Source organism: Camelus bactrianus, chromosome 10 (assembly GCF_048773025.1).
Source record: "Camelus bactrianus isolate YW-2024 breed Bactrian camel chromosome 10, ASM4877302v1, whole genome shotgun sequence".
NCBI classification, from domain to species: domain Eukaryota; kingdom Metazoa; phylum Chordata; class Mammalia; order Artiodactyla; family Camelidae; genus Camelus; species Camelus bactrianus.
Genome location: NC_133548.1, coordinates 56,024,299 through 56,052,111, shown reverse-complemented (window position 1 = coordinate 56,052,111; position 27,813 = coordinate 56,024,299). Strand labels below are relative to the sequence as shown.

At 43.3% G+C, this 27,813-nt stretch overlaps 1 protein-coding gene and 1 pseudogene across 19 annotated transcripts in view; both read left to right on the top strand.

Moving 5' to 3' along the window:
* DLG2 (discs large MAGUK scaffold protein 2) overlaps nt 1-4,908 on the top strand; it is a 1,731,178-nt gene extending 1,726,270 nt beyond the window's left edge. For all 19 annotated transcript variants that reach the window (XM_045509092.2, XM_045509086.2, XM_074372765.1 and 16 more), the window contains one exon: nt 173-4,908. In XM_045509092.2, coding sequence (XP_045365048.1) covers nt 173-279 — 107 coding nt within the window. In that variant the 3' untranslated portion in view covers nt 280-4,908. The remainder of the gene's footprint in view (nt 1-172) is intronic.
* On the top strand, nt 2,875-4,908 carry LOC105083543 (uncharacterized; annotated as a pseudogene).
* Nucleotides 4,909-27,813: the final 22,905 nt, after the last annotated feature.

Sequence of the window (27,813 nt, the reverse complement as noted above, 5' to 3'; positions counted from 1 at the left end):
TGATGTGACCTTGCTTAAGAGAATTTCTGCTTTTTTTTCCCTAATGAAAAGTAATCGTAAGCTTCCAGATGAGTTTGTCTGTCACTGTTTGAGCTTCTGCTGTGTGCTTGCTGGTGGTCCTTCACCAGCCAGGGAATGCTTCCTAACTCAGGTGTGTTCGCTTCTGTTCTAGCGATTGTCCAAGGTGACACCTTAGAAGATATCTATAACCAATGCAAGCTTGTCATTGAAGAGCAATCTGGGCCTTTCATCTGGATTCCCTCCAAGGAGAAGTTATAAATTAGCTACTGCACCTCCAACGACAGAAGAGCATTTAGAAGAACAAAATATATATAATATACTACTTGGAGGCTTTTATGTTTTTGTTGCATTTATGTTTTTGCAGTCAATGTGAATTCTTATGAATGTACAACACAAACTGTGTGAAGCCATGAAGGAAACGGAGGGGCCAAAGGGTGGGACGGAAAAGACATTGCAGTCTACGGGAAGGCTTTGGTTTGCTCAGAGGGCCAGGTGTAGGGATGAACCTCGAACAGGCTTTGTGCCCAGGAGATGGGCAGCCTCCTCACCCAGCAGGTGTCCAGAGCTGATTTAGCTGCTGAGCTCTCTGTGTTTTTTGCTTTAAAGAAAAGTTGCCAGCACTTGAACTTCACCAACCTTCCCATTTCCCACATCTGTAATTGGTACGCTTCGAATTTTATAACTATGCACATCCTTTGATTTCTTAACAAGCAAAAGAAAGAATGAAGGGGAAAAAAAGGAGTCCCTTTGCAGACGGCATAATATCAGGGAAGGATAAGTGTGTAGTTTCTCTGACTGGCATCTGCCAAGATGAGCATTTCATAAAATTCGCAAGTGTGTGGAGGACTGACCTGACTGAGAGGAGGGCATTCCACCTGGGCTTAGCTGTGTGGTTGTTTATTGTCTATTTTGCCATTTATAAACTGAAAGAAGGCACTAAAGCTGAGAATAATTTATACAATAAAAATATATTAAATGTATAGAGACGAATTTCTATAGGTTAAAAAAAGTTTTGTGAAATATTTTGTAAAGACTAATTCACTGAAAGACTAAATGTATGCACTCTCTGCAGACGATCCAATTCAAGAACAGAAAGTTGCACTCTCCCTTTTGTTGCCAATGATCCATTAAGAGAATCTGACTTCCTTTTGAAGCCTGACAAAGACTTCTTCCTTCCTCAACTCCCATGATCTCCCTTCCACATTAGTGATACACTCTCATGGAACACATCCCTTAATGAGTTGCCCTCATGGATTTTTTTGGAGGACATTTGGTTATGCATTTTTTTTAAGCTGATGGCTTTTAGAGACAAACTCATGCAAATGAAGTAAAGGGAAGTTTTTGCTTTTCTCTTGTTAAACAACTGAGCCTGCCATGCAAATAGCTGAATAACGTTGTTCCTAGTGATTTAGATAGAATTCTTAAAGGATCATTTAGTATTTTGGCCAATCATGAATAATTAGGACTTTTTTCTTGTCTGTTTCACAAGTAACTGAGGGTTTTGTAATAGCCAGAGATGGTATAGAGCCATGGAGAGATCTGTCCCAAGATGCACAATTTCTTTGAGGAAGAGAGAGAGAAGTATCGGGCTGCGGGGTGAGGGGTGCAGACTTTTGTTTCTGTGTACAGGACAAAGAGACAGAACCATAAGGAAAGACCATTAATGACTTTGAGCTTAACCAATTGAACTGCCTTTCTTGGGGGCTGCACCTGGACCAAGTTTATTTTTTGGCAATTATAATAATGGTGATTTTAAAAAAAGAAACCTCCTGAAGCCTATATCCCACTTTAGAGTTGATGGTGACATCAGCACTGCTTGAGCCCAAGGTATTGAGGGAGAGGCTCTTCAGTGATCTCAATAACTACTCAACTCTGGGTTCTATGCATGCCCAGACTAAGCCCCGTCGCCTTATTTCTGGGGTACATCCAGACCTGGCAGGGATTCTGCCACACTGTGCAGCAAACCAGCATGCAGGCTGGGATGGGAGAGCAAGAGACAGAGCCATCAGCAGTGATGGGGCTTCTTCGCAGTGAGAACATCAGAGCTCAGAACGAGGGTCTCTTTCCAGAAACAAGCGTTACTCATCTTACACTAGAATACCACCATCTGCCTGGCTGCAGTCACCAAAACAAACACAAAAAAATGCAAAACCCTGCATCTACCTATAGTCTTGAGGCTGCCTCTGCCAATGGAAGGGCTAGCGATGCGTTTTCTCGCTGATCAAAGTTAAATTTTCCCCAAAACTTCTCAGAGCGCTCAAGATGTTAACGATGTGTCCATGTCTGTAATTCGCCAGTTTCAGGTCAAGGCCTACTTTCATCAATCTCGCTCCCAGAAGTTTTCTGCCACTAGAATGCCATTCCTGATCCCAGCTCTATTTTTAGGCCACCATGATAACTTCCTTGGTTTCTCAACTGAGCATGCAACTATTTATTTAAAGGACTGTCATTAATGAATAGATGTTTCCGCGGGTCGTGTGATGTGCTTTCCATTTAATATTAAGTATTGCTGTGGCTGAGTACAATCAAATTGAACCACCAACCCTTGGTTTTGTAGTAATATAATTATTTATTTTCCTAGTGTAGATGCTTTCGGATTAGAATTGGCATTTGCACTGATTTTTTTATGTAGATTTATATAAATATATATATACATATATATTTGCTTGAAGAATCACCAAGCCAATTGGTGAGAGGGTCTTTTCCTATAGAATTAACACCTCCATTTGTTGTGTTGTCTTGCGCTTCCCAATGCTGAGGTCTCTATGGCTCCAACAACTGGTGTATCTTGCAGCAAATCTGACAACTTGAATGGAAATAGCGGGAAAGTGACCCCGATTACAACTGGTGCAAATGCACTTGGAGCCTGGGGCCAGACTGGTGCTAACACTGCAAACTTTGTCGAGAGCTCTCTCCAATCTGAAGGCTTGCTGGGGGCGCAATGTCACCGTCACAACGCTGGGCCCTTTCAGAAAAGTGCCAGATCGTGTCACTGGTGCTATTTTTCATGCTCTGGTACAATGTGTAGCACCACAGGGGTCTCAGCTTTACCAAAATCAAAATCCCGTTTGTCAGCTAATTGCAGGGGCATTTGGTTTTTTTCTTTTTTTGCTCTCCTCACCCAGGATTTGTTGGCCATTTCTTTGCAGGCCTCTTCTCCCAGCCCTGCGCTCTCGGGTTGGCTCTGTTTAGTGAGCCCATCTTTATGAAGCTGCACTCAGGTGCCTGTGAGCTGTCTTAGATCCCACGCCAGCCCTTCAGGACTGCGAGCCAGGGAAAAGCTCTACGCCCCTATGGCTCTTGCCTCTGGTTTCTTCCCTCATTCTCTTCCTCTGTTCTTCCCCTCCTAGTTCCAGCTCATTCCATTTCTCTTTTTGTGTACCTCTCCTTTCTCCTTCCTTCCTGTCCTCTCTGGTTTTCTCCTACATTCCCTTTTCACTCCTTCCCCTGCACTCCCCCATCTCTCTGTCTGTCTCTCCTTTAGTCTAGTCTCTTCCTGTTCCTTTCTCCACCTTTCCTGTCCTTTCTCTTCTCACGTCTCTGATCATATCCTCTCCCGTCACCAACTCCTTAATTTTCCTGTCCTATAAGGGCTCACGGCTGATTCAGACAGCAAGTCCGTACACTGGACTCATGACACAAATTCTTTGGGTCACCGTTTTATCTAGGCAGCCCAGAAAGCCAAGCTGAGCATGAATGAGGTCCTGCCCTGGATCCAGCTCCAGCGCACCTCACTGAGCCAGCCTGCACCGCTGCCCTGGCAGTGACGATGCATGTGCTCTGGGCGCTGCCGGCACCTGGGTGCCTCTCTGCCTGAAGCCTGGTCCAAAGTGAGCCCACGCCTGGCACCATCCCACGGCTCTGAGGACACTTCTTTTCACTAAAGGCAGACTCTGGCCCCGACAATTATTCTGACAGCAAACCTCTTCCTTCTCCTGGAAGCCATGCCATCACCTTGGTTTGGAGAGAGAGTTTTTTTTTCCCATTCATAAGCTTTCTTTTTCCTACTTTCATGTGAGCTCCCTCTGCTTTTCAGCTGGTGATTGCTCTGGTGAGATTGAATAGACTTGCTGTTGAAATTACATCTCTTTTTTCCTGTCTTGGTCCTGCCTAAATTCCTACAAAAATATTAAAGTCAAAGACTCAGGCTAGTTCCTAAGTTTATGATAGTAACTTGTCACTCCTAAGGGGACAAAAGGGGATATTTCCCTTAGAGCATGTGGAGTACCTCCCATGACAACTGATTTGAAAGAGGACTCCCTACAGAACTCTGTGGATACCCATTTTACTTCTGTGTCTGTATGGTCTATGTGGTATATGTATCGTGTATACACATACTACATTGGGTACAAATGAATGTGGATGGAAACCCACACACACACTTTAGTCTGTAAATATCCTTCCTCACTGAAAACTGTGCTTCGGAAATCATTTCTTGTACAGCTGTGCAGTTTCTTGTAGCAGCTGAGGACAAGCTGAGACAGGTGAAGGATTTAGACAAAGACCATCTGAAAGGTAGAATACAGAATCTCCCTAACAACTCATGAGGACAGACAACCAAATGGCAAGGTTGACTCCCAATGAGACGGCAAACTTCTCTCCTTTTTGAACCTGTGTTTCCTAACCGTGTCTTACCTTCTGAGTGCACCAGGCTGTACGCATGAGATCTGTTCAATATGACAGTTTTGTGCTTCTCTCTGACAGGATGCTTCTCCCTCGAGCTGTTGTGCAGGATGGGAGGGAGGGGGGCATACTCCTTGCCTGGGCTGGAGTTTACAGAGATACTGCACAGCTTACACTCCTGTTAAGTGTAAATATTCCACACTTCCATTCCATTTGTGTAAAAAATAAAGCACACACGGTTATAAAATCAAGATGTATATTTCATACTCAGTGTGTCTTTGCATCTTTTATTGCGTTTCCAGTTGTCAGTGGTGGCCCCGTTGTAAAAATGCTTGATAGAGTGTTTATAAACATGTCATGGTTTTATTATAAGATATAAATATTAAAACATTTTATACTTTATAGCAAATTATTTTCTCCCAAAGCATAATTTGTCTTATTTCACAAAGAATAGAATCATTCATTTCTATTTTTATCAAATTTGTCTGATTTCAGGGCTAAAGTGTAGTCAGAGTAGGTTTGCTCTGAGAAGTATTGGCACTGCTGAGAGGAGCTGGAAGTGGTGCTTTTGAATATTTTTAAATATTTCATTACCATCTTGCCTGCTTTTCAACAGGATTTTGCCAAGAGTGAACAATGTATTTAATGATCGTTTTTAAAAGACCCTCATATCTATGTGAAAAAAAAATCAATTCTCCAGTTTCAAAATTGTGAGATTCCAGAAGATACTAAGAATAGAGAAAAATAATTTCTCTTATCTGATACTGATGATGCAAAGAAAGATATAAATTGAAAAGGAAGTATCATTTTCCATATATAGTGGGGCCAAAAAACACACCAGCTCCAAAGAGCTGAGCATCCCAAAAATGTCAGTTTTGAAAGCTGAATCTGCCAGATAATTAATCCCTCCAGGTGAAATATATACCTGTCATATAGACATTCAGACAGCACAGGTCCGACAGCTGCGGGACCAGAACAAATTCCTCCCGCGGAAGGGGTGAAATTTCACCATCAAAGTGATCACTTTGAAGTAAGTTTTGCTTCATGATAAACTATCATGTAACTGGATCAGCCACTGGGGAAGCCAGACTTGGTCATGCCAACCAGACCATCACCATGAGCCCACAGGGAGTCCCCACCAGGTGCCCTGTCGCTGTCACTGGTGCTAGGCGGCAGTGAGCCCAGCTGATGAGAGTCACCGCAAGGAGGCACTGCCGGAGGCTGCACACCCGAGGCAGCCTCACATTCTGACAATTACTCAGTTTCTAACGTTTACGCAGTCTCACCAGGTTTAATATTCATGGTAACACTACACACAAGCCAGATTCACTCAATCATGGGTGTGTTTATTCGGGGGGAGGAGGGAGCTGGAAGAGCTTTTGACTTTTCTTTGTGTCCTATTTCATTCCTTTGAAACTATTTTTTTTTCAAATGATCATTCTAGAAGTCTAAAAATTTAGAAGTGGACTGCACATCTTTGAACCTAAGAGGGCCTAGCTATGAATCCATGGACTTTGTAGATACTCTGAGACTAAAGATCCAGTGACAGAATTTAAAAGCCTCAGTGGGGCACAAAGCCAAGGAACATTTGTAGAGGGGCCACCAGCTTTCTCAGCACAAACCAGACCTAGAGTCTCTGAAGTTGTCAGGGGACAATGTCTTCTATGGGTCTGGACTGCTGGGTCTCATAACCCCAGTTGTCCTCTCTGACACCTTTCCGTCAGGGACGTCTCAGAAGGCGCTACTGCTGTGATGAAATTGATCCCCTCCGCCTTCCAACGTTGCAGCCAGCGTCAAGTCCAGACCTTGTCCCTAACTGCCCTTAGGGAGGACAGTTGGGACAAAGCTACAATACTCGGGCAAACTTGGTAAAGACAGGGTATAACAAGAGGGAAATAACAGATAATCTGACTTATGAGATGGGCTTAGTGCCCTGGTCCTGGCCAGCTGCCGTATGATAGCGGCCCATCTCCCCCCACCGCCCAGGGGTCCCTCAGACAGCTGGACCTGAGGTCAGAGCCCTCGCTCTGTTGCAGCAGTAGAGAGACACGGAACCCAGGCCTGACTCAGCCCTGCTTCCCTAGGACATCAGCTACCGGTGAGAAGTGCCTGCTGTCTCCATGCCCTTCACTCCCACATGCGACAGTACAAATGCGATTGAGTCACAGGGGCTCCCTTCGATTCCTCTTTCATTGTAAAATTGCCTTCGATGCAGATTCTGATGCAGTAGGTGTGGGGAGCAGCCGAGAGCCCACATTTCTAACAAGCTCCCAGGCAATGCTGACCCTGGAGTCAGCAGGCTCTAGTCCAATCTAATTTTTCAAATCGCTGCTGACCACCCACCAGTGGGTCCTAAACCAGCAGTGTTCTTGTTATTGTTGTTGTTTTTAACGAAATAGAAACTAGAGTGCCTCACAGGTCGTAACGGCTGATTATCGTTTCATGTTATGTCAGGGATGAAAAGTATCTCTTACTGTAAGTCATAGTCCCAGTACAGTGCCCTGACCTGCACTCAGCCAGCTTCCAGGGGCTTCCTCGCCCCCTGAAGATGAGGTGCCACTACTGAGAACTGCGGGATACAAGTCCTCCTCTGTGCCACCTGCCAGCTTTTCCTCACTGGTCCTAGTTTCAGAGCTACACAAGCCAACGCACAGACCCTCATCCCCCACTGAGACAGCTAGTGAAACTGGAAGCATCCACCTCAAACCTACCAAAGATGACCCCTGTCTAAGGCAAGACCCCAAACCAGAGTAAAGCAACCAAAGGACTGATGGTTTTTTCCAAACTCAGACACCTTCTCAGTTTCCAAAGCCCTGGTCCCTATCCTTCACAAGAAAAATCTAAATCTTGAATTAAATTTGCCACAGTCTTTTATCTGATTATTTTAAGATTCTAGGTAAAATCAGCATGGCTTGACGACCCATGGCTTAAATACTGTGTAGCCTAGTCCTATTCCTGTACCAAAATAATCCCTTTTTTGCTTAAAATAATTCTCACCAATAGCATGAAAATTTTTAAGGTAATCTTGCAGATGATGGGGGGGGGGGCGGACCTAAAAGACAAATGATTTGCAACATAGCTTGGAACAGACACCAATCCATCAGTGGAACATCTCTGGTCTAAACTATTCAAAGCCAGGAAAAGCAAGGCCTGAGAGTGATGCGAGTTCTCCCCCACCCTCCTGCCTAAGACCTGTCTTCCTGGCTCTGGTTCCTCGTCTTGTCTGGACAGTTGACTCAGGCACCATCTGCTCTTCTAGGCTTCAAAAGGCTGATCTGTGTGAATACAGCACACAGAAATCTAACGTCCAAATAATGAGACAAGCACGTAGACTAGACTTCATTTCAGCAAAACACAATGGACTCTTCTATCCGAAATGAGAAGGGAAGAAAAGTACTTTATTTTCAGAGGGACACTAAACATTTCAAATTCCTTGAGGTTCCAGATAGCAAACTAGAAGTAACCATTCCTTAGTAACGGAACTAGAGTTCCTCAGAGAGAACAGTTGATTTCTATTCAACAAAAATATAGAACTAACAAGTTAAGAGTTTGAATCCGATGGAATTCAGGGCAGGCTGTCCCAAGGTGTGCCGGTACGGCACATAGATTATTTCGAACTGAAAACAAGCAAAGCTCAAAGAACTCAGGAAGAACATTTGAACTTCTCCCTAACAGCCTAAAAGGTATTCAAGATATATAATTTAAGATAGTCCTGTTTCAGCAAGGTGCTATCACCATAAATAACTTATGAACTAGGTGTGACAGACAGAAAGAAACCTAGTAAGCCTCTTTGATCAAGGTCCTCTCTGTGTCCACTGTCTCTAGAGCCAGGCTCTGTTTAGATGCTAGAATGAAAAATAAATGCACAGGGCACAACGTGTCTTGTAAAGGAATGCAAGCCAACGAGCAGAGATGGTTTTAAAAAGAGAGGGAGAGAGAATTAAAACACAGAAGCTCTAAAGCAGGCCAGTGAGTGCACAAAGACTGGAAAGGTGATCTGGACATCTAGGAGTCCAATGTGCACCTGTTCACAATTTGTCCTGGTGCTCACGTCCTGGGGAAAACTTTTATGGCAAAAGTGAGTCTTTGGGCTGGCATTTCTGAGTCTGTCAGCCCCCAGATATTCCACCCTGTGGTGTGAGCCCTGGCAGTCGTGTGGCTGACTCCGATAACTCATCCTTTGACTGCTTGTTTTTCCCTTTCGTCGTTTTAATTCCTTCTGTTACGTTTTAAATTCACCAATAAAGAGTGAATCTGTGAAACGCTAGGTCCCCTCACCCTTGACTTCAATAAAAGCAGAACTCCAGGTTCTCTCTCTCTCTCTCCACCCACTCCCTCCCTCCCCACACCGGCAGCCTTACTGTGTGGCCGCAGACATGCTAGGTGCCTTCCAGGATCTGTGAGTGATAAACCTGTCCTTTCAAAGTTTCCTGGTGGTTATTGCTGAGGGCGTTTTGCAACCATAGTCAAAACCACAAGGGCCAGTCCAACTATATTGTTGGTTCTAGAAAGGGAACCGTCTGCGGGGGCTCCCTGTGGGCCAGGTGAGTGCCCAGAGGCATTTGTAGCGGACAGCACCACTATCCTTAGGCTGAGATCCACACAGAACACTTCCCCATCCATCCCAATGGCTACCTGACCGGCTACCTGCATCCAGTGAAGAGGGCAATCAGTACAGACTAGCTGGCCAGGTGAATGAGGAGGGGCAGGGAAGACTGGCATGAGGTGTGGAGATTAGTCTTCCAGAACGGATATGCCTAATAGGGAACAAGAATTTTCAGCAAACAAGAAAAAACTTGTATGATTAGTCAAGACCCAGCATAATCCACATGCTTATCAGGGAGATCTGTAGAGACAGAGAGCTTCCATTTTCTTTGCAAAACACTGAGTATTTGATGCATCAAAGATCTGCTTCAAAGTAAAATGATACAACGAGGCCCTCTTATGTGATTACAACTTTGGGGCATTAAAACATTCCTTAGAACTATATGCAGGGTTTTATTCCCTTGGAAGTGGTAGTTTCCTGGCCTGGAGCCTTGAAAACGTTCTGTCAGAACTAAATGGTAAATTAAACTCAACTTTTTAAAAAAAGAGTAAATGTGGAGCCTAAACCTATGAGATAAATGTGTCCTGTTCCTGCTATTTCTTTCTACCCAGGAGATATTTTACGAAGATTTAGAGACAGTGGTGGCTGGAGGAGAAAATTAATGTAATACGCCTATAATTGCCTTGGCATTTTGTAGAATAAATTCTCAGTTATTTGGTGTCAGACATGACCTTGATATTGAAGCCTGTCTCCAAATTCCTTGTTAGTTTCTCACTTTATATCCCTGAAGTTTTGGCCTCAGACAAAGGGCAATATTGTCAGACATGTGGCTCAGCACTTCTCCCGTGTGAGGGACAGTTGCACAGTGATGAATCACAGGCAGCAGAAGGAACTGAGATGGGACAACGCGACACTGTGGGTCTGCCCCTGCTGGTGTCGTCTACTTCACCCAGTAACCTCAAGCAAGTAAGTTTGCAGGAAAAGAATTCTGGTGCCACCCCCAGTCACTGGTTGGCTGGAACAGACCCCCTTATCACACTGCAGTCTAATGAACACAGAAAGCGTGCTCCATGTATGCTGGGCCAGGAAAGTTCTGTTTTGTTATTGTGTTCTGCTGACTTAAAAGGAAACACACAACATAAGAGAGGTGAGTTTAAGTTTTATTCATGGTCTTGCTGAGGACGGGAGCCTGGGCGACAGCCACTCGGTTGGCACTGAGAAACTGCTCAGAAGAGGGAAAGGAGAAGCTAGTTTCTATATGAATTTTTTGGCTGGAAAATACATGCAATCAAGCACACATCTTGGTATCACAAAGAACAGATATCTCAGGTTAATTTTTTTTTTTTTTTTGGTGCTTTTCTATGTATGGATGCAACATGCAAGAATCTGGGGTCACTGAAATTTCCTGGATTAGGGATCACTGTCTAGGGGCCTGTTTATCCACAGCTCGGAGGGCCCCATCCTGCTTCTCATCCTGAGCTCCTCTCAGGGTGCACTGTCGGTGGCGACTGCAGTGGGCTGAGACTTAACCCTTGTACAACGGGGTGGTGAGCAATGCTCTTTCTTCTTCTTTTTCTTTTCCATTGGAAAAAGAGCAACACAGAGCAGTAACAAGAGCTGGGCTTTGGTGCCAGCTCACCTGGAAAGCCTGTAGAGGGCTACGCCCAGACTCCAGGTCCCCCTCCCCTCTGTTAACAGCTCACAGAACTCTCTGCAGCACCAGAAACGTCAGCCAGCCCTGTGCATCCATGAATGTCAGGCTACAATCTTCTCCTCCAAATGTATGGTGGCACCAGAGCATTAGCATCATCCAGAGCTTGTTGTAAATGCAGAATTTCAGGCCCCATCCCAGACCTACTGAATCAGAATCTGTATTTTGACAAAATTCCCCAGTGATTCCATTCATGTTAAAATTTGTGATGCCCTGGTTTACAAAACTGAATCCACTGTGACGAAAAGGGCATTGGAAAAAAGATTTCCATATAAGCAAAGTGAGTTACTAACTACAATGGTGAAAATAAAAAAGCAAATAGCAGGAAAGGAGTGTAACCAAGCAGGATCCTAAGGGGCCTTCCCGGGACAGACCCCTCCCCCATAACCTCGGCTGTTGCTCCTCTCTGAATAGTACCTCAGGGGTATTTCCTGAGTTTTTCAGATGCTAAAAACCACCACCAAATGGCAAAAATTAACTACTAGATGATCATGAACACGTAGCCCCCAGACCTTCTGGTGCCTAAAGATTGATCACCGTCACCAATCAGAAAACTGAGCACAGCTGATGAGATACCCTGGGACGCCCCGCCCTCCCTCAGCTCGCCTTTAAAAATGCTCAGCTGAAAGCCTTCAGGGAGTTAGGGTTTTTTTTTTTTTTTTTTTTTCAGGCACGAGCTACACGCTCTCCTTGCTTGGCCCTGCGATGAACTTTTCTCTGCTCCAAACTCGGTTTCAGTATTATTTGGCCTTGCTGTGTTTCAGGCACACAAGCTTGTGTTCGGTAACAATTTTGGCCATGCTAGCCCAGGAGTCTGCCTGTGGCAGGTCGACCCTGGCCTGGGGCGGCCCCTTCCCTGGGTCCCCAGCAGTTGCCCGAGCTCACTTCGCTCTGGGGAGCTGGGAGATGCCGGCACGAGGCTGTTTGGAGCAGAGAAATGTCCAGAGCTGCGGTCCACATTCGGTGTCACCTAGGGGTGAGTCACTCCAGCTCGCACAGGCTGGGAATTCTCTCCACTCTACCTGGGCTCATTCCCTTCCGGGAAATGAGCTGCTCTGGGCTCATAATGAGCCACTCTGGTTCAGAGTCTTTCGAGAGCTGGGACAGTCTGTTTGGAGGCCTCCGTCTAGGAGCGGAAGTGGAGTTTTTAGACTACACCTCTGATTTTTTTGTCTGTGCAACTGTAGCTGAAAACAAGGCATGTGAACATGAGCAAGTGATATCTTATTGACTAGTGGGTATTTAGGAACTGAAAAATAAAATCCCTGAAAATAGCCATGATGGTTGGGTTTTGTAAAAGCAGTTACAGTAGGAATTTGCATTTAGCTTCCTGTGCCTTTGAGGTGTAAATGATCTACCTGGCCTATCAAGGCAAGGGAAAAAAAAAAGATTTCTTAAAAAAATTCAAGCGGAAAAACTGAAGTCTCTGATCCTGTCTGTCTTTGACTTACAAGTGTTTACAAATACTTCTAAATATAAAAGAAGCTAGACAGAACAAATTTCAGGTTAATGTGATCTAGGGAATATTCAATATTGAATTGATATCTGATATTAAAGCTAGCTTAAGCATATTAGTATAGTCAATACAGACGTGTTTTATTGTACCTAGGGTTACTGAAGGTCAGTAAGTTGTTTCTGCTGCAGACTTGTCAGCAGAAAGAAAAAATTAACTTGGCATGATGAAATTCTCCTAAGCAAATAAATGCAAATGAGATAAGAGCTTTTGGGTGAACTCTTTAAAAAATGATTATGTTTTAGGTATGTCTACTTAAAAATGATCTCTCCAGATACTTGGTAACTTAAAATTTTCGGCTTGTGCTGAGTTTAGGCTAAATGATGGAAGTTCGTTAAATAGTTGAATAGCTAGGTCGCTTCCCAGTGCTGTTTGCTGAGCACTGGCTTCCCTTGGCAGAGAAATTAAAGTCATTTAGGGTGATTGATGAATATGTTTGGTGCCACTGTGAGATATAGTCTATAAAAAGCACAGAGTTTTAGAAATTATTGTTGGTATTTTTGTCTGCCAATCTACAGAATGCTATTGTAGGAGACAGTTCATAATTGCTGGCTTCTTGATTTTCATTAGAAATTAAGATTTTGAGAGTTGAGGATTCTAACTTAGGTGTGTAATTAAAGCTACTGAAAATAATGGGGGAAACATTTCGGTACACAGTAGGAAAGTAGGATACATGTTTTGAATAAGAAAAGGTATGAGGAATGGAATTATATTTTCTTAATAGAAAAGAAAGTGATTGGGTCCTAGAGCTGGTTGTTTCTAGATTGGGGGGTGAGGGGGAGGAATAAGGGGCAAACTAATATGGACACAGAAAGTTGTGGAAAATTTGTTGAAAGCGGGCCCTAAAAAAAAGAGTTTTGTGCACGAGGTTACGGTAAACTTAATTAGGTAAAAGGATTTTGTTATTAAAAGCAGGCTGGTGCAGGACTAGATGTGGTTCCTCTCTGTTAAGACAACAAGTTTACTTAGAATGCTTCTGATAACAGATTGTGTGAAACTTTTTAACATTTTTGACAAACTTTCTATCAAATTATTAAAGTTCTTTTGACATCAGCTAACTTTCAGATGCTTCAGAGAGTCCCCAAGGCATCTCAGAGAAAAATATTAAACTAACTGGATAGGATGGTATGTTAAATTATACAGGAAGCATTGTCAAATGAGTGATAAATGTCCTCAGATTATACAGTATGGATAAATGTTATTAATGTAGGCATTCTAAAAATTTGGATATGCGCCAGTATAATGCTGTCAGTCACGATGCTGGCTGTTACCTTGGAAGGTTGTACGCCACGGCTACTTGATTCAGCTCCTTTGTCAAGAACATTGTAATGGGAGGCTTTGCCTTGCCGTCTTGGGTCCTCTTGTCATTTATGAACAGTTAAGCTGATACTTTGTGGGACTGTTTCACCTTCAAGGGGGTTCATAAAGGGGACTTTTTGCCAAGTGCAGGTTTCTTTTAAATCATATGCTGAGCTGGGTAAGATATTTTAAAAGTCTAATGAAAAATCTGATTTCATAAAACTGTCAGTAAAGAGGATTGATTCACATAAGGATTGAGTGAATTGATGAATATGGTTGTAATGGTTTTGATTTTGTCTCCAATGTTACTGGCGTTTGATCTACATGTTTTAATTGAACTATTTACCAAATGTTTGTCTCCCTATCAATATTCCTCCAGTGTTTAGGATAGAAAGAGAATTTTCCAACGGAGTTGTCACAGCGTATAATCACTTATGATGTAGAACAGTGCTTGCTTTAAGTCTATTGCTAAACACGCATGTGCAATGCTTGTGTAACAACTGGGTAGAAGTAACAAAATATATGGCCTATAAAGTGTTTCTCCATTAACATACCTCTGATCCTGTTTACAATATCTGATTAGTTTCCCCAAACGTGGATAACTAGGCAAAGATAAAGGAGGCCTAGCAGCGAGGAACATGATCTAAACCTGGGGCAGGAGCTACCACCCCAGCATCAAGTGACAGGCCTTTTCGTCATCAAGGCTTTCTGTTGAGAGGTTTATAATCTAAAGGGGAAATAATGGGAAAATCTGCATATATTAAGGTATGGGGAAGTCATTCTGGTTTATGTATGGTTTAACTTAAAATTTACTGACCAAAGTAGCCTGTTCTATGGACTTTTGAACATTTATTGTACATCTGCTTTGGCCATTGAGGAGGGTAATGCATTTGAAAGTCAAAAGGGAATAGCTGTGGTTCAGACATCTGAGGTAAAACTGGGAACCATTATGGGTGTGATTTCAGACACATTCCTGTGTTGTTGAGAACTCTCATTTCCTGAACTGTGTCATGCTCGAGATGCCACCAGCCATTTTCAAAGCGGTGTCTGCTGGCAGATGGCAGCTGCAACCTTATAAATTGTAGACAACAAGATTGCTTTAGATCAAATGTTAGGAAAGGAGACATGTGCAGTGGCCAATAGCTCTGTTATATATATCTGTTAATACCACGTCAAAAGTTAAAACCTGCTCAGATAAAAGTAGACAATTGGCTGCCTGGTTACAAGGTCCCCCGAAGTGCCAAGTCCAGACTGGTTTTCAGGCTTATTCTCAGGCTTCTCCTAAATTCCTCAGGAAATGAGATCTTAATCATATAAGACTCAGATCCAGAACATGGAACTCGGTGCCCATTTCCCAAATCGAGGTAGAACTATACCCCTTTTCAGCAGAAGTAGCCAGAGTGGTCCTCACCCAATTCCCTGAAAGGTGTGGGGGGTGGATGGAACAGAATTAGAGATTGAAACCTAGCCCCTCCGCCGAGTTACGATTAACCTCTCTGTCCAAAACATCACTCTCTTTGTTGTCCAATACCTATTCTCAAGATTGAGAAGGATCAAACAAAGGGGGGAATTGTAACTGAGCGGTACCCTATGGGGCCTTCCCCATATCCTCTGCTGTACCCCCTCTCTTAAATAGCCAGATATAGAATCTCAGGGATCTTTCCTGAGTTTTTCAGATACTAAAAACCACCACCAAATGGAAGAAATTAACTACTTGATGATCATGAACATATAACCCCCAGACCCTCTGGTGCCTAAGGATTGATCACCATCACCAATCAGAATTGTGCACAGCTGATCACATACCCTCAGACGCCCCTCCCTCAACTGGCCTTTAAAAACGCTCAGCTGAAACCCTGCAGGGGGATATGGGTTTTCTTCGGCGTAAGCCTCCCATCTCCTTGCTTGGTCCAGCAATAAACCTTTCTCTGCTCCAAACTCTGATGTTTTGATATTATTTGGCCTCACTGTGCATCAGACACAGAAACGTGGATTTCATAACAGGAGAAGAGAATGCTTGCTTCGGCAGCACATATATCATAACAGGAGAATAGATCTCTTGGAGTGTGCAAATATCTTGGTGGCATTATCCCTAAGTGTAGGAAGCCAGCCAGTCTCTTACTACTCATGGGCACAGGGTGGGGATTGCAAAAGTCATATAGAGAAAATACTTGATCCATGGACTCAACTGACATTTAAATCCAGGACTGATGATTTTCATGCACCGAGGAAGCAATCCTAAGCATAAGCCTCTAAGGAGGGCAAGATGACAATCCAGCCTCATGGGTAAGAGCTCCGACCTGGGACCAGCAAACCTGGGTTCATTCCTGGCTCCACTCTTTACCATCCCAGTGGCACTTGGCAGGGGACCTAGCATATCCTAGGACAGATTTTCTTACTGATAATAACAGCACCAGCCTGGCAAAGCTGTTGTGAGAAATGCATGCAAGTTGCCTGGTGTGCTGAAAGCATTCAGCAAGTCTTGGCTGTCATTGTTATGTTTCTCCACTGGTCCTCAAACCCTGTGAAAGAGACAAGGCCACTTCAGCATCTTAGAGGTGAATAAATCAGGGTTGAGGGGAGTGGAGACTCGCCCAAGGTCGCAAGGCTGGTGGCTGAGCTGGGTCTCCAGTTTCCTTTGTTCAGTGTCCTTTACTTCTTGCTACACTGGACAGGCTCCATGAATATTAATTAAGGATCTGCTTTAGGGCAGTGATTACCAAGAAAGGGCCAGAAGGCTGACCTGATGGACAAGCAGACAGCCATCTGCCTCCTACCTGGGTCATCTGCCCCCACACTGAAAGTTAGGGATGAGTCATTCTCAAAAGGCAAAGATGTTACCAGGAAAGGACCTCTTAGCAAGCATGAATGGAAGAATTTGCTTATCAAATGACATGACCAGAACAGAGGACCAAGAGCAAGAAAAGGAAGGCTTTTAAAAGTATGTGGGCTACTCTCAAAGTGAGGTTACAGAGCACTGGATTCAACCCCTTGTGGCGTGGTAGAGGTGGGGGAGGCAGGGAGAGAGAAAACCTCACATGTATTATCTCATTTCACCGTTGCCACAATTTTGTGACCCAAGCATTATCACCCCCATACAATAAACAGGCTTGGAGAATTAAAGGACACACCCAGTTATCACACGAGAAGGACAAGAAGTTATTCCAGTTTATCAGTAATTTTTCCACCCTGCCACATGTGGCAATGCCAGTCATTTTTAAATAAACTCCCTATTTTAGAATAGTTTTAGTCTTATAGGAAAATTACAAAAATTGGACAGAATTCCCATATACCCTCCAACCAATTTTTCTCTACCAACTACTTGTCACAATCAATGAACTGATATTGATACATTATTAACTAAAATCCATTCTTTATTCAGATTGCCTTAGTTTTCACCTTTTTCTCTTGGATTCCATCCAGGACACCACATTAACATTTAGTCACCAGGTGTCCGTAGTCCTCTTGGCGGGGACAGCTTCTCACACTTACCTTGTTTTTGATGGCCCTGGCAGTGTTGGGGAGAACTGGTCAGGGGTTTTATAGACTGTCCCTCAGTTGGGATTTGTCTGATGTTTTTTCATGATTAGACTGGGATTGTGAGTTTTTGGTTGGAAGGATGCTCACAGGGCTGAAGTGCCGTTCTCATCACATCATATCAAGGGCACATGACTTAGTCACGGTTGATGTTAACCATGGTCATCTGGCTGAGGTAGTCTTTTTCATGTTTTTCCACCATAAAGTTACTTTTATCCCCCCTTTCATCCTGCATTCCTTGGAAGGAAGTCCCTGGGCACAGCCCGCCCTTCATTAGAAGGGAGTCATGCTTCAAGTCCTTGAGGGCAAAGTAGCAAGGAGATTTGTCTATTCTCCCGTATTTATTCAGTAATTTGTTTATATCAGCAGGGGCTTGTGGATATTCTGTAATTTGGGTTATAATCCAATAATACTTTATTTTGTTACTCAGATTGTTTCAGATTTGGCTATTGAGAGCACTTTCATTTGATTTCTGTGTTCCTGTGACATATCCACAACATTGTGTGTTTTTGTTGTGGTTTGGTTTTTTGTTTTTTAGCATTTCCTTACTTTCTTGCTTTACAGGAGGCCCAGACTCACTATGTCTATTTCCTGCCTGAATCCTAGAATAAGCCATTTTGCCAAGGCACCCTGGTTCCGTTTATTGTAAAATGGTATTAGAAATTGAGATCTGGGGGCTAGATGCTCCCATGGTTCCTGGGGTGTCATTTCTCAGGCTAACAGAGCAAGGAAATAAATGTACGTATATTAACTCATGTAATATAATACTGAAAATATTTCTGTATGTAACTATCTGTATCTATATTAAGCTAAACCTGAGTTCATCCTGATGTCTCTACTCTAATCCATTACCACATAGATCGCTCTATGCTTCTCCCTTTGTCTGTAACCTCCCACCACAACAGCGAGAAGCTGGACGCCAGTCATTTTTCATGTCTTTATTTCATTCTGACTACCTGATCCAGAGCAGGACCCTCTGCCCGGGGAAGTCCTAAAGAACCTTCACATCTTTCACATTTTGGCTTTTAATAGTCTCTTGATTATCTTGGATTCTTCCCACATCTTCCCAAACTTGATGATAAACATCTTCATTATAATTCTTTCAAGATTTTACACACTCAAAGCATGGAAAAATAGTAATTGTTTGAAAGGGCAATAGATCTAACCTCATATGAGAGAGATCACTTTCACAGTCAAAAATGTCAGAGTTCAAGTTGCTTCTTTCTTTGCTTTATCTATTTCCATTTTTAACTTATTAGCTCTGAGTCCTCAACTTGCCTCTATCCTAATCATGTTTAGTTAAACTCAGTCAATTTGAGTTGATTGATCCAATGATCTAGAATCATCAGATCTCTTGCCCCTCCTCCCACAGCCTCTGCAGACGGCATCTGGCTTCCAGGGTGTTTTGCATCACATCACAGAACATGAGGAGGGATGGGCTTCTGCCCACCAAGCCTGACCTGAGACTCCTGGTCCCACTCTCTGCCAGTATGATGGTCCCCTCTGTTTCTGTTTATACTCTGTATCAACTCCCTGTTGGGTAATTCTCGGAAAAGTCTTAGCAAAAGGGAAAGATTAAATTATCCACAGGGAACTGTGAATTGTGTATCATGCTGCTTATAGCAGTTAGGGTTCTTCAGTCAAGGTATAAGAGGAAATATTTGGAAAATATTAATGTAGATTTACATGCACATTACCTGACATTCTCCATAGTCAGCCAAGTTACACACCTTTCTTGGCAGCAGGTGGGGAATGGGGTGGACAGAGGGGAAATTGTATTCTTAAAGAAAAGATGCAGAGAAAGGTAATAGCTGCTGACATTTTAAAGCAAAATAATAGGTTTGGAAGTCTAAATTTCTTTTGTTCCCATTTTACATGTCAGCTTGATACAGAATTTTTCCCATCATGTAAATAAGATAGCCATAAAACTAGAGGCAGAAAGGAAAGGATAACATAGAAGTAAAAGAGAGGCCCACCGTTCATTATCTTAGGCTACTGAAGACAGCAGGTAGTCTGAAGCCAGAGAGAAGAGAAGAAACACAGATGGAGAGGTAGGCAGTCAAACTCTGCTCGTTCCTCTCCCTGGGCTGAAACCCTGGCAAGTTGAAGAGAACAATTAGGGCAGGGAGGTCCTGGTCCCTCTCCCTGTTTGGAACCCCGGGAGCAGGTTGCCTGATGGGTCAGGCACCCTGACATGTCTGTAAGATCTTGGGGACTGGCCACATGAAAGTAAAGCTCAATGATACGGCTGTCCGAAAGGGACAGCCAGAGCTCAGCCCTCCCAAGCTGTCCCCTCTTCCCATGGGATATGTTGGAACCCAGGGGCTTCCACTGGACCCTGAAATGGAGAAGCAGAAAGTAAATGAGTCTGAGAGCCAGCTGTCCAACCATGAGATCTACTGTGGTGAAGGGTGACTCAGCAAAGAATGATGGACCCCACCTCACATCCCATCCCAAGCAGAAGCCAATGGAGACCACGCAGAGGCTCAGTGGAGGTTTTAGAGCCATCAGTGTTGAAGTGAGGCTGGCAACCAGGGCATACTGCAGCCTCTGCGAAGCCTTGAGAAACAAGATTAAAGTAACACCATCTTTGGCTTCAGACACAAATGCCAGCACGACCAGCATCCTTCTAGTGGACAAGGAACATTGTCATGGAAACAAGAGATGCTGTCATGGAAACCAGGGAGACCAGAGAATATCTTGTGAACCCAAAGAACCCTTTCTTTCTACCTGCATAGAGGACACAGTAAACCACAACCCTGTCCCATTCACTGAAGAGCCATCTTGGAGAGGAGCAGAACTGTGGTCAGGATTCTGAGGGCCAGATTTTTTTTTTTTTAACCTAAGGAGGCTAAGCCTTATTTAAAGGGAATTCTTGAAAGTATTGCAAGGGATTAACACTTCAAGACTGTCCTAAAATAAAATTACATTTCACGTAGTCTCTCCAACCCATAAATCCCAGCCAACTTAGTCAAGAAAAGAAGTGTTATGGGAGGCTCCTGGGCAGCTGGCAGAGTGGAGGGAGGAGCTGCAGCAGGAGCCTGGGGGTGGGGGGTGGGGGGAGGGTTCCAGAGGTGGGAATGGAAGAGCTGCAGGCCCTTGGAGAAAGGAGGATACTGTTACTAGAAACAGAGGGAAGGGATGCTGAACAGGCAACACCACAGATGTTCACAGCTTTCCTCTTAGTGAAAAAGGAGGCTTGCTTCAGGAAGCAATCAACAAATTCGTTCAACGAATATTTATTGGGTTGAGAGGACCAAGACCACAGAGTTGAATCAGCCACAGCCCATGGTCTCAAGAGTTTAAATGCAGTGGGAAGGGCCATCGGGAAAAGCTCTGTCACCCGCCTGAAGGGCAGAGCAATGGTAGAGGAAGAAGGCAGCTGTTCTTGTGTGAATGAGAGTGAAGAACAACTAATTCTCATTGGCAGTGACAGGAAAGCCTGGCATTTGAGATGTGCCTTGAAAATATATTAGCAAAAGAGAAAGGAAGAAGGAAATCAGGAAAGGAGGGGAAGCATGCAGAAAGGGACAGAGGCGGGGAGGATAGTGCACCGTCAGGGAAATGCCAGTAGCCAGGCATCTCTGGTACGCAGAACGCTTAATGAAATGTGGAAGCTAGAAAGCTGGAAAGAAAAGCCAAAAAGAGAATGTCTTAAATGTGAGACAAGTGAATGCAGCTTCATCCTGTGGGTGACAAGGAGCTACTGAGTCTGTTACAATCAGACGTGCCTTTTGGAATGTTACTCTGGCAGCAGCATGAGGGTTGAATTCGGGAAGGAGGAGACGTGAGACTCTCGTCTACGGAGAAAAAGAGCGATGGAATGTCAGAGTTGTTGGAGGAATTTTCCTCAGAGAAGAGCCTTGATTAAGTGTCCTAAACCCTCTGCAGCAGCCTGTCAAAGGGCGATTCATCAGCTGACACCCAGGATCTCTCTACACATGCCTTTGCAAGGACTCCAGTCCTATCATACCCCCTGGGCTCTTCTTCACCCACTTCTCTTCTCAATGGCTCATACCGACATGCAAACATACTCTGGTATCTCTCATGGCTAAAACTACTCTTGGTCCCGGGTCTACTGCCCAGTCTTTCTGTCCCACTTCCCAAACAGGAGCTTCTGTTTTCAGGTTCTCCTCATGGGGGCAATATGGCCAGTGTAGTTGCCACCATCTTATCTGCCATCTAAGCAGAAGACGGGGGAAAGAGAGCTGAGTCAGTTCCTTGAAAAGAGTTTTTTATAGAAGCTCTAATGCCTTCTACCTGTGTCTCATTGGCCTCCCCAAATAGCAAGGGAGGAAATACAGTTTGTTAACATTTTACTGCCCCAAGAAAAAGTTAACAAGGAGTACAGGCGGAATATGAGCTGGGCAAGCAGGAAATTCTGCTTTGATACCCTTCTAGTACACCCTTGTTTCTCTTTTCTTAATGTAATTTCTCAAAAGAGATATCAACAAACGTCCCCTCCACTTCTGCACCCATTCCTTCTTCCACCAATCCAGGTTCTATCTACATCCCACCGTGTTGCTAAATCCAATGATCAGACCCCTCTTTCTCATACTCAACTTCTCTGTGGCATTCAAATATTTCTCTTTGAAATACTATCCTTTCTCTCTTAGCTTCCCAACAGCATACTGCTTTGTTTGTCCTCCCACCCCGCTAGCCATTCTTCATGCTCTCACGGACTCCTTCTTCTATATTCAGTCTTTCTCAATTCAGTTCAAGGCTTCCTCCTGCCTTTCTTCTCTTCTCTCTCTGCAGTCTCCTGCTAAGTGATCTCATCCAGTCCCGTGGCTTTAAATACTGCACGTTGCTGACTCCCAAATGCATAGCTCCAGCCGCGACCTCATCTCTGATCTCGTCTCATATATTTAGTTACCTACCTGACGTCTCAAACTGGTTCTCTCAGAGACTTAGCATGCCCAAACTGAAAGTCTTAAGATCCTCTGACCCCCTCACCTCCACCCTGTTCCTCCTTCAATTTTCCCTTTTCACAGTAAATGGAATCTTTACCCATCTGGTTTCCAGACCAAAACCCAGAAAAATCCATTTTTACCCCTTGGTCTCTCTCAAATTCCACCTCCCATTCATCACCACATCCTGCCAGTTCAACTACAAATACCTTGTCAGTTTATTTTTATTGTCAGTGCCACCAGCGCCCCGTACACGCCACCACCCTCTCTCTCCTGGACTACTACAGTGTCTTCCTAATTGTTTCCCTTCTGCTCTTGCTCTCCTTCTGTCTAATCTACAGAGGGACCTAGAGTGATCTTTTAGTATTTTAAATTTGGGCATGTTTTCTCTATTCAGAATCCCACAACGCCTTCCTATAGCAATTATAGTAAAATCTAAACTCCTTACCCACATTGTCCATGATCGTTCCTTTGCCAAGCTCTCCAGGCTTCTCCTCACCTTATGCTCCAGCCAAACTGGTCATCTGTCAGTTCAGGTTAAATTCAAACTCATTAAATTCCATATTGTGTTAGAAATTTGCCATTTGCTGTTTCTTCTGCCAGGAATGTTCCTCTATCTGCTCCTCACATGACTGCCTCCTTCTCATCCTTCATACTCCAACCTAAATATCAATTCAGAGAGACAGTCTTTCGTAACCCTCTCTAAGACAAGACCCTGCTTCCCACTGTTACCTATCATGGCATCCTGCTCATTTATTATGGCATTGAGCTGAGTACGCAATAGTTGGCAAAAAATTTCATTTGCAAATGTATTCTTCATCAGTTGACTTGAATATGGTTTCTTTTCCCTCCAGACTATATGCTCTGTGCATAGTATGCTGCCTGCCACTCCTTTGGTACAGTAACTAGATGTTGGCTGAATGACTGGTAGGAACAAATAGATAAGCAAACAATGTCACGTTTAATCTCTCCTGAAACCTTGCAATTTAGGTTTCATAGGTGAGTAAACTGAGGATCAGAGGACTTACGGAACTTCCTCGAGGATTTCCAAGGAAGAGAAGCAGGAATTCAAGCCCAGATCAGGCTCCCGAGCTAGTTCTCTTCTTCCTCAGCTGGCTCCTTCCACACACGCCACCTGTCCAAGGCATCAGTCACCTCAGTGGGCCATTTCTGTGCTTCACAGTTGACCAGATAGCCAAGAAGACACCAGCAGTTGCTTACTAATGAGACAAAGAATTGGAGAGTCATCCCTGATTTTACTATCTTCACACAACTAATTGGAACTCATTAAAAAACCTGATTCTAAAGGCAGGAAGAAATCATTTTAATGAGCAAGGGGATTGACTGTTCCTCGGCAACAAGAAGTCCAGAATCTCAATTTATGCTGAAGGAGGCATTAATTAGCAAGAAAAGTGGATGTATCCACAAAGGATGGAGAAACTACTGAAGTTGGTCCAGGTTCTCTGCAAATTCCTGAAGACACTGTATATCTTCCAAAGATTGCCATTGTCTGGAGTAACCAGTGTAACCATAAATATTTACTGTTAGATTGGCTACATGGTATCCTCTTCTTGCTTTTAAAATTTTTTTAATTTTTTAATAGACTTTATTTTTTTAGAGCAGTTTCAGGTTTACATCAGAATTGAGCAGAAAATACAGAGAGTTTGCACATAGCCCTCCCCACCCACTCGTATATATTCCCCTACCCTCAACATCCCTCATCAGTGTGGCATATTTGGTACAATCGATGAACCAACACACACACATTATTATCAACCAAAGTCCATAGTTTACACTAGGGTTCACTCTTGATGTTGTACATTCTATGGGCTTTGACAAATGCATAATGACATGTAGCCACCACTATAATATCATACAGAATACGTTCATCACCCTAAAAATCCTTTGTGCTCCATCTATTCATCCTTCCCTCCCTTCCCTTTCCCCAAACCTCTGAAAACCATGATCTTTTTATTGTTTCTGTAGCTGTGCCTTTTCCAGAATGTATCCTCTTCTTTCACATTGATCTGTGTAAGAAAGTCAGGAAGGGAAAGTTAGGCTAGAAAGCAATCATTAAACTCCTCCCTTTACTTCCTTTTACACTTGCTCCTGACTTTATATCATTCTTGGCACTTCAGTTAGCATTTTAAGAAGTCTTGCCATTAAGAAACCTTTGTCACTGTGTTTAATCTAGATTTCCCAAACTTATCTGACCATGAACTCTGCTTGTAATGTGTCTAGTAGATGGTCTCCAAAGGCAGCTACCAACAATTTGTCCCATCCCTGTATGTACATGCTGTTCTTCCCAACAACAGACAGGCTTTCTTCTCTCCTCCAGGATCTAGAGCTGGCCTTGTGATTTACTTTGCTGAATAGAACATGGCTTGAGTGTGCTGTGCCCTTTCTGGGTCTAGCCCTTTAAAAGGCCTGGTGGATTCTTTTGCTCTCTGGGAAACTGGCTACCCTGAAAGAAGTCCAACTACTGTACTGGAGAGAGAGGTCCAGCTAGAAGTCCAGTTGGGAAGTGACTTTCCCAAGATCATCGAGCTACTTGGGCCATGAGACAGGAAGACAAGATCACAGCCATTTTGGAAAAAGACCAGGGAATGGCCTTGGGCAAAACAGGCCTTGCAAGCTGAAGAACAAAGACCCTGGGGCCTAAATCCCAGAGACCAAAACCAAGCTCACAGGAATAAACGATTAACTTTGTATCTCTGTTACACTACTGGAGGACACCTAGCTGCCGCAAGACAAGAAGCTCAGCTATAAATTTTAACCTGACCTGTTCCTGCACTTTCTCGCAGAAGACTTTCCCGCGTGTCTTTCCGTCACTGTGGCACACCATGCTCCTGACAGCCACCCTAAGCACCTGCTGTTGCTCAAAGCAGTTTGATGATTTCAGGAAATTATCAGTGATCATGAGACAAACCCTCCCTTTTGTTATGAAAGCAACTCGTCCCTTTTACTCAGGGAGCTGGCACTTTTTTCCGCCTTCTCCCTTGTGTACAAGTTATGTCTTCTAATAAAAAGCTCTGCTTGCCTAAGTGTCTTGTGGAAACGGTATTCATTTCTACAGTATTGCCGTCCAAGAATCTGGAAAGCGCCCTGTTACAGCCAGAGCTCTGCTCTCCTGATGCCCTGTCTGCTGCTCTGGCCACAGCAGTGCTCCCACTGACCTGCCTGTCAGAGTGACTGCTCCTCATCTCAGGATGGTTTAATTTAACATAGCAGGATTTTTAAGTTATTAGAGACTCTCAGAAACTTGAAACTACCTAGTTCAATTTAACTCATCATTGCAGTGTTATACTTTTCGTTTTTTTTTTTTTTCTTTTTGGTGGGGGGAGGTAATTAGGTTTATTTATTAATTAAAAAAAAATTTTAATGGAAGTACTAGGGATTGAACCCAAGACCTCATGCATGCTAAGCATGCACTCTACCACTGAGCTATACCTTTCCCCCTTTATTTACTTTTCCTACTCTTTCCATTGAGGATTCTCCCCTTATTTCTGTGGTTTATGTAGAAGCGCCCTCTCTTCCCCCAATGACAACAGTTAAGTAACAATAAAAGGCTCACATTCTGTCATGAATTACTCAGAGTTTAAGTCCCAACTCCGCTAACTGGCTTAAACAAGTTCATTCATCTCCCTGAGTCCCAATTTCCTCATCAATAAAATGAGAACATAAAAAGCCTGTCCATTAATTATTGGTATTTTTTGTTTTGTTCCCCTACTATTCTTTTACCATAAATGATTTTTTTTTCATTTTTTTATTAAGCAGAGTCAAACCACCAATCAGGACTTCTGATCATCACAAAATAACTGGTGTGAGGAATGTGACCTAAAATAATTTTTGCTGAAAGACAAGAAGATTAGTGTCTTGGTTCACCTGAGTGGACTCTTGTAGGAAAATGGTTAATGTTTTCTGGGTTTGAGGAGATACTAAAAGGATTTGTGGTCTCTTATTATTTACAGTGACCCCCAAGGAGGCACTGGTCCAGGGAACCCCCCTTCTGGCTTTGATGTTCTCAAATTCTGTAGACATCCTCCCTCCCTGCCCAATCCTCTGCTAAGGGGCTGCAGCTTCCAAAGAAGTCCTGTGGGTCCCCATCCTCTACAGGCTGTAAGGGACTATCCCCAGTGAGATGACCCTGCAGGCATGGAGGGTGAAGGGCAGAATGCAGACCTGGGGCTCAGTTTCCAGGTATGCATGCATGTGATCAGTCTGCCACCTGGGTCCATCCAGTGCTACTTTACTAGAGCTGAGCTTTGAGGGACAGGTAAGGACCAGTCAAGGAGAAGTCAGTATCTCAAGGATATGGGGTGAGTCAAGTCCCTGGTTGCTAAGTGTCCAATCAGAGAACAGGTGAAAAAATTCCATTAACAACACAGCCTTTGAGAATAACCTTTTAAAATGAAAGTTCACCCACCAACATCTCAATGCCTACATTTTTTCAGGAAGGAATAAGATTTTTTTCTTCCTTTGGGGCTCAAATGCCAGAGTGACGTACTCTCTGACATTTATGGGTTGGTATTTGTTTTCAGTGTCTTTTGCATTTCCTGTTTAAGAGATATTTTCTGACTAAGCTTGATGAGTCTTTTTTTTACCCTCTGCAATTTCAAATTAAACTAAAATAACCTGGTAACCTCCACAGCCTCAGTTATTAACTTTCCGTTATTATCACCCTGAACTTCCTAAGTAGCCTCAACCCACTGTACCTAAATCTCCACGGAAATTCCTGCCTCCCTGCTTCTGCCCACACTGCCTCCTCCACCATGGTTTTCCCTCCCACTCGTCCTCAGTCCACATTTGCACAAGTCCTACCTGTTCTTCCATCTTCCATGTTGACTGTGAAGCACTTTTAAACATTCTGCCTTGTATTCCTATCACGGTAAAGACCACCAACTTTGGAATTAGCCCGGGTTTGTATTTCAGTTCCAGCATTTATTCCATGTGTGACCTAGAGTAAGCTACTTAATCTCTTTAAACCTCAGGTTCCTCATTTATCAAAGCAGGTAATAATAGCCTCTGACTCACAAAAATTGTTATAGAGATTAAATTAAAAAATGATCCTAAGTGAATTAGAGTCCCAGTAGGAACCAGACCACACACTTGTATTAGGAATATTCTGGGAGAGTTTACAACATGAGGGCAGAGTGATGAGTGTTGTGTTGCCACCAGCTCACAAAATGATGTTTAAGTTTTCAGTAATTTTTTGCAAGGCAGTTATTAAACACAGCCATTGTTAACAACTAGATTGTATAAACTTAAAGTTAAATAAATTATATTTAAAACAAACATAATAAATAGTTAAAAATCATCACTTCCTAATTATCTTGCTACATTTTACTACCATAAATGCTTTTTTTTAAATTGAAGTACAGTCAGTTACAATGTGTCGATTTCTGGTGTACAGCAAGCACAATGTCCCAGTCATGTATATACATACATATATTCATATATTATTTTTTACTAAAGGTTATTACAAGATATTGAATATAGTCCCCTGTGCTATACAGAAGAAACTTGTTTTTTTCTTTTAGTCTATTTTTATATATAGTAGCTAACATTAGCAAATCTCAAACTTCCAAATTTATCCCTTTCTACCCTCTTCCCCTGGTAACCATAAGATTGTTTACCATATCTGTGAATCTAT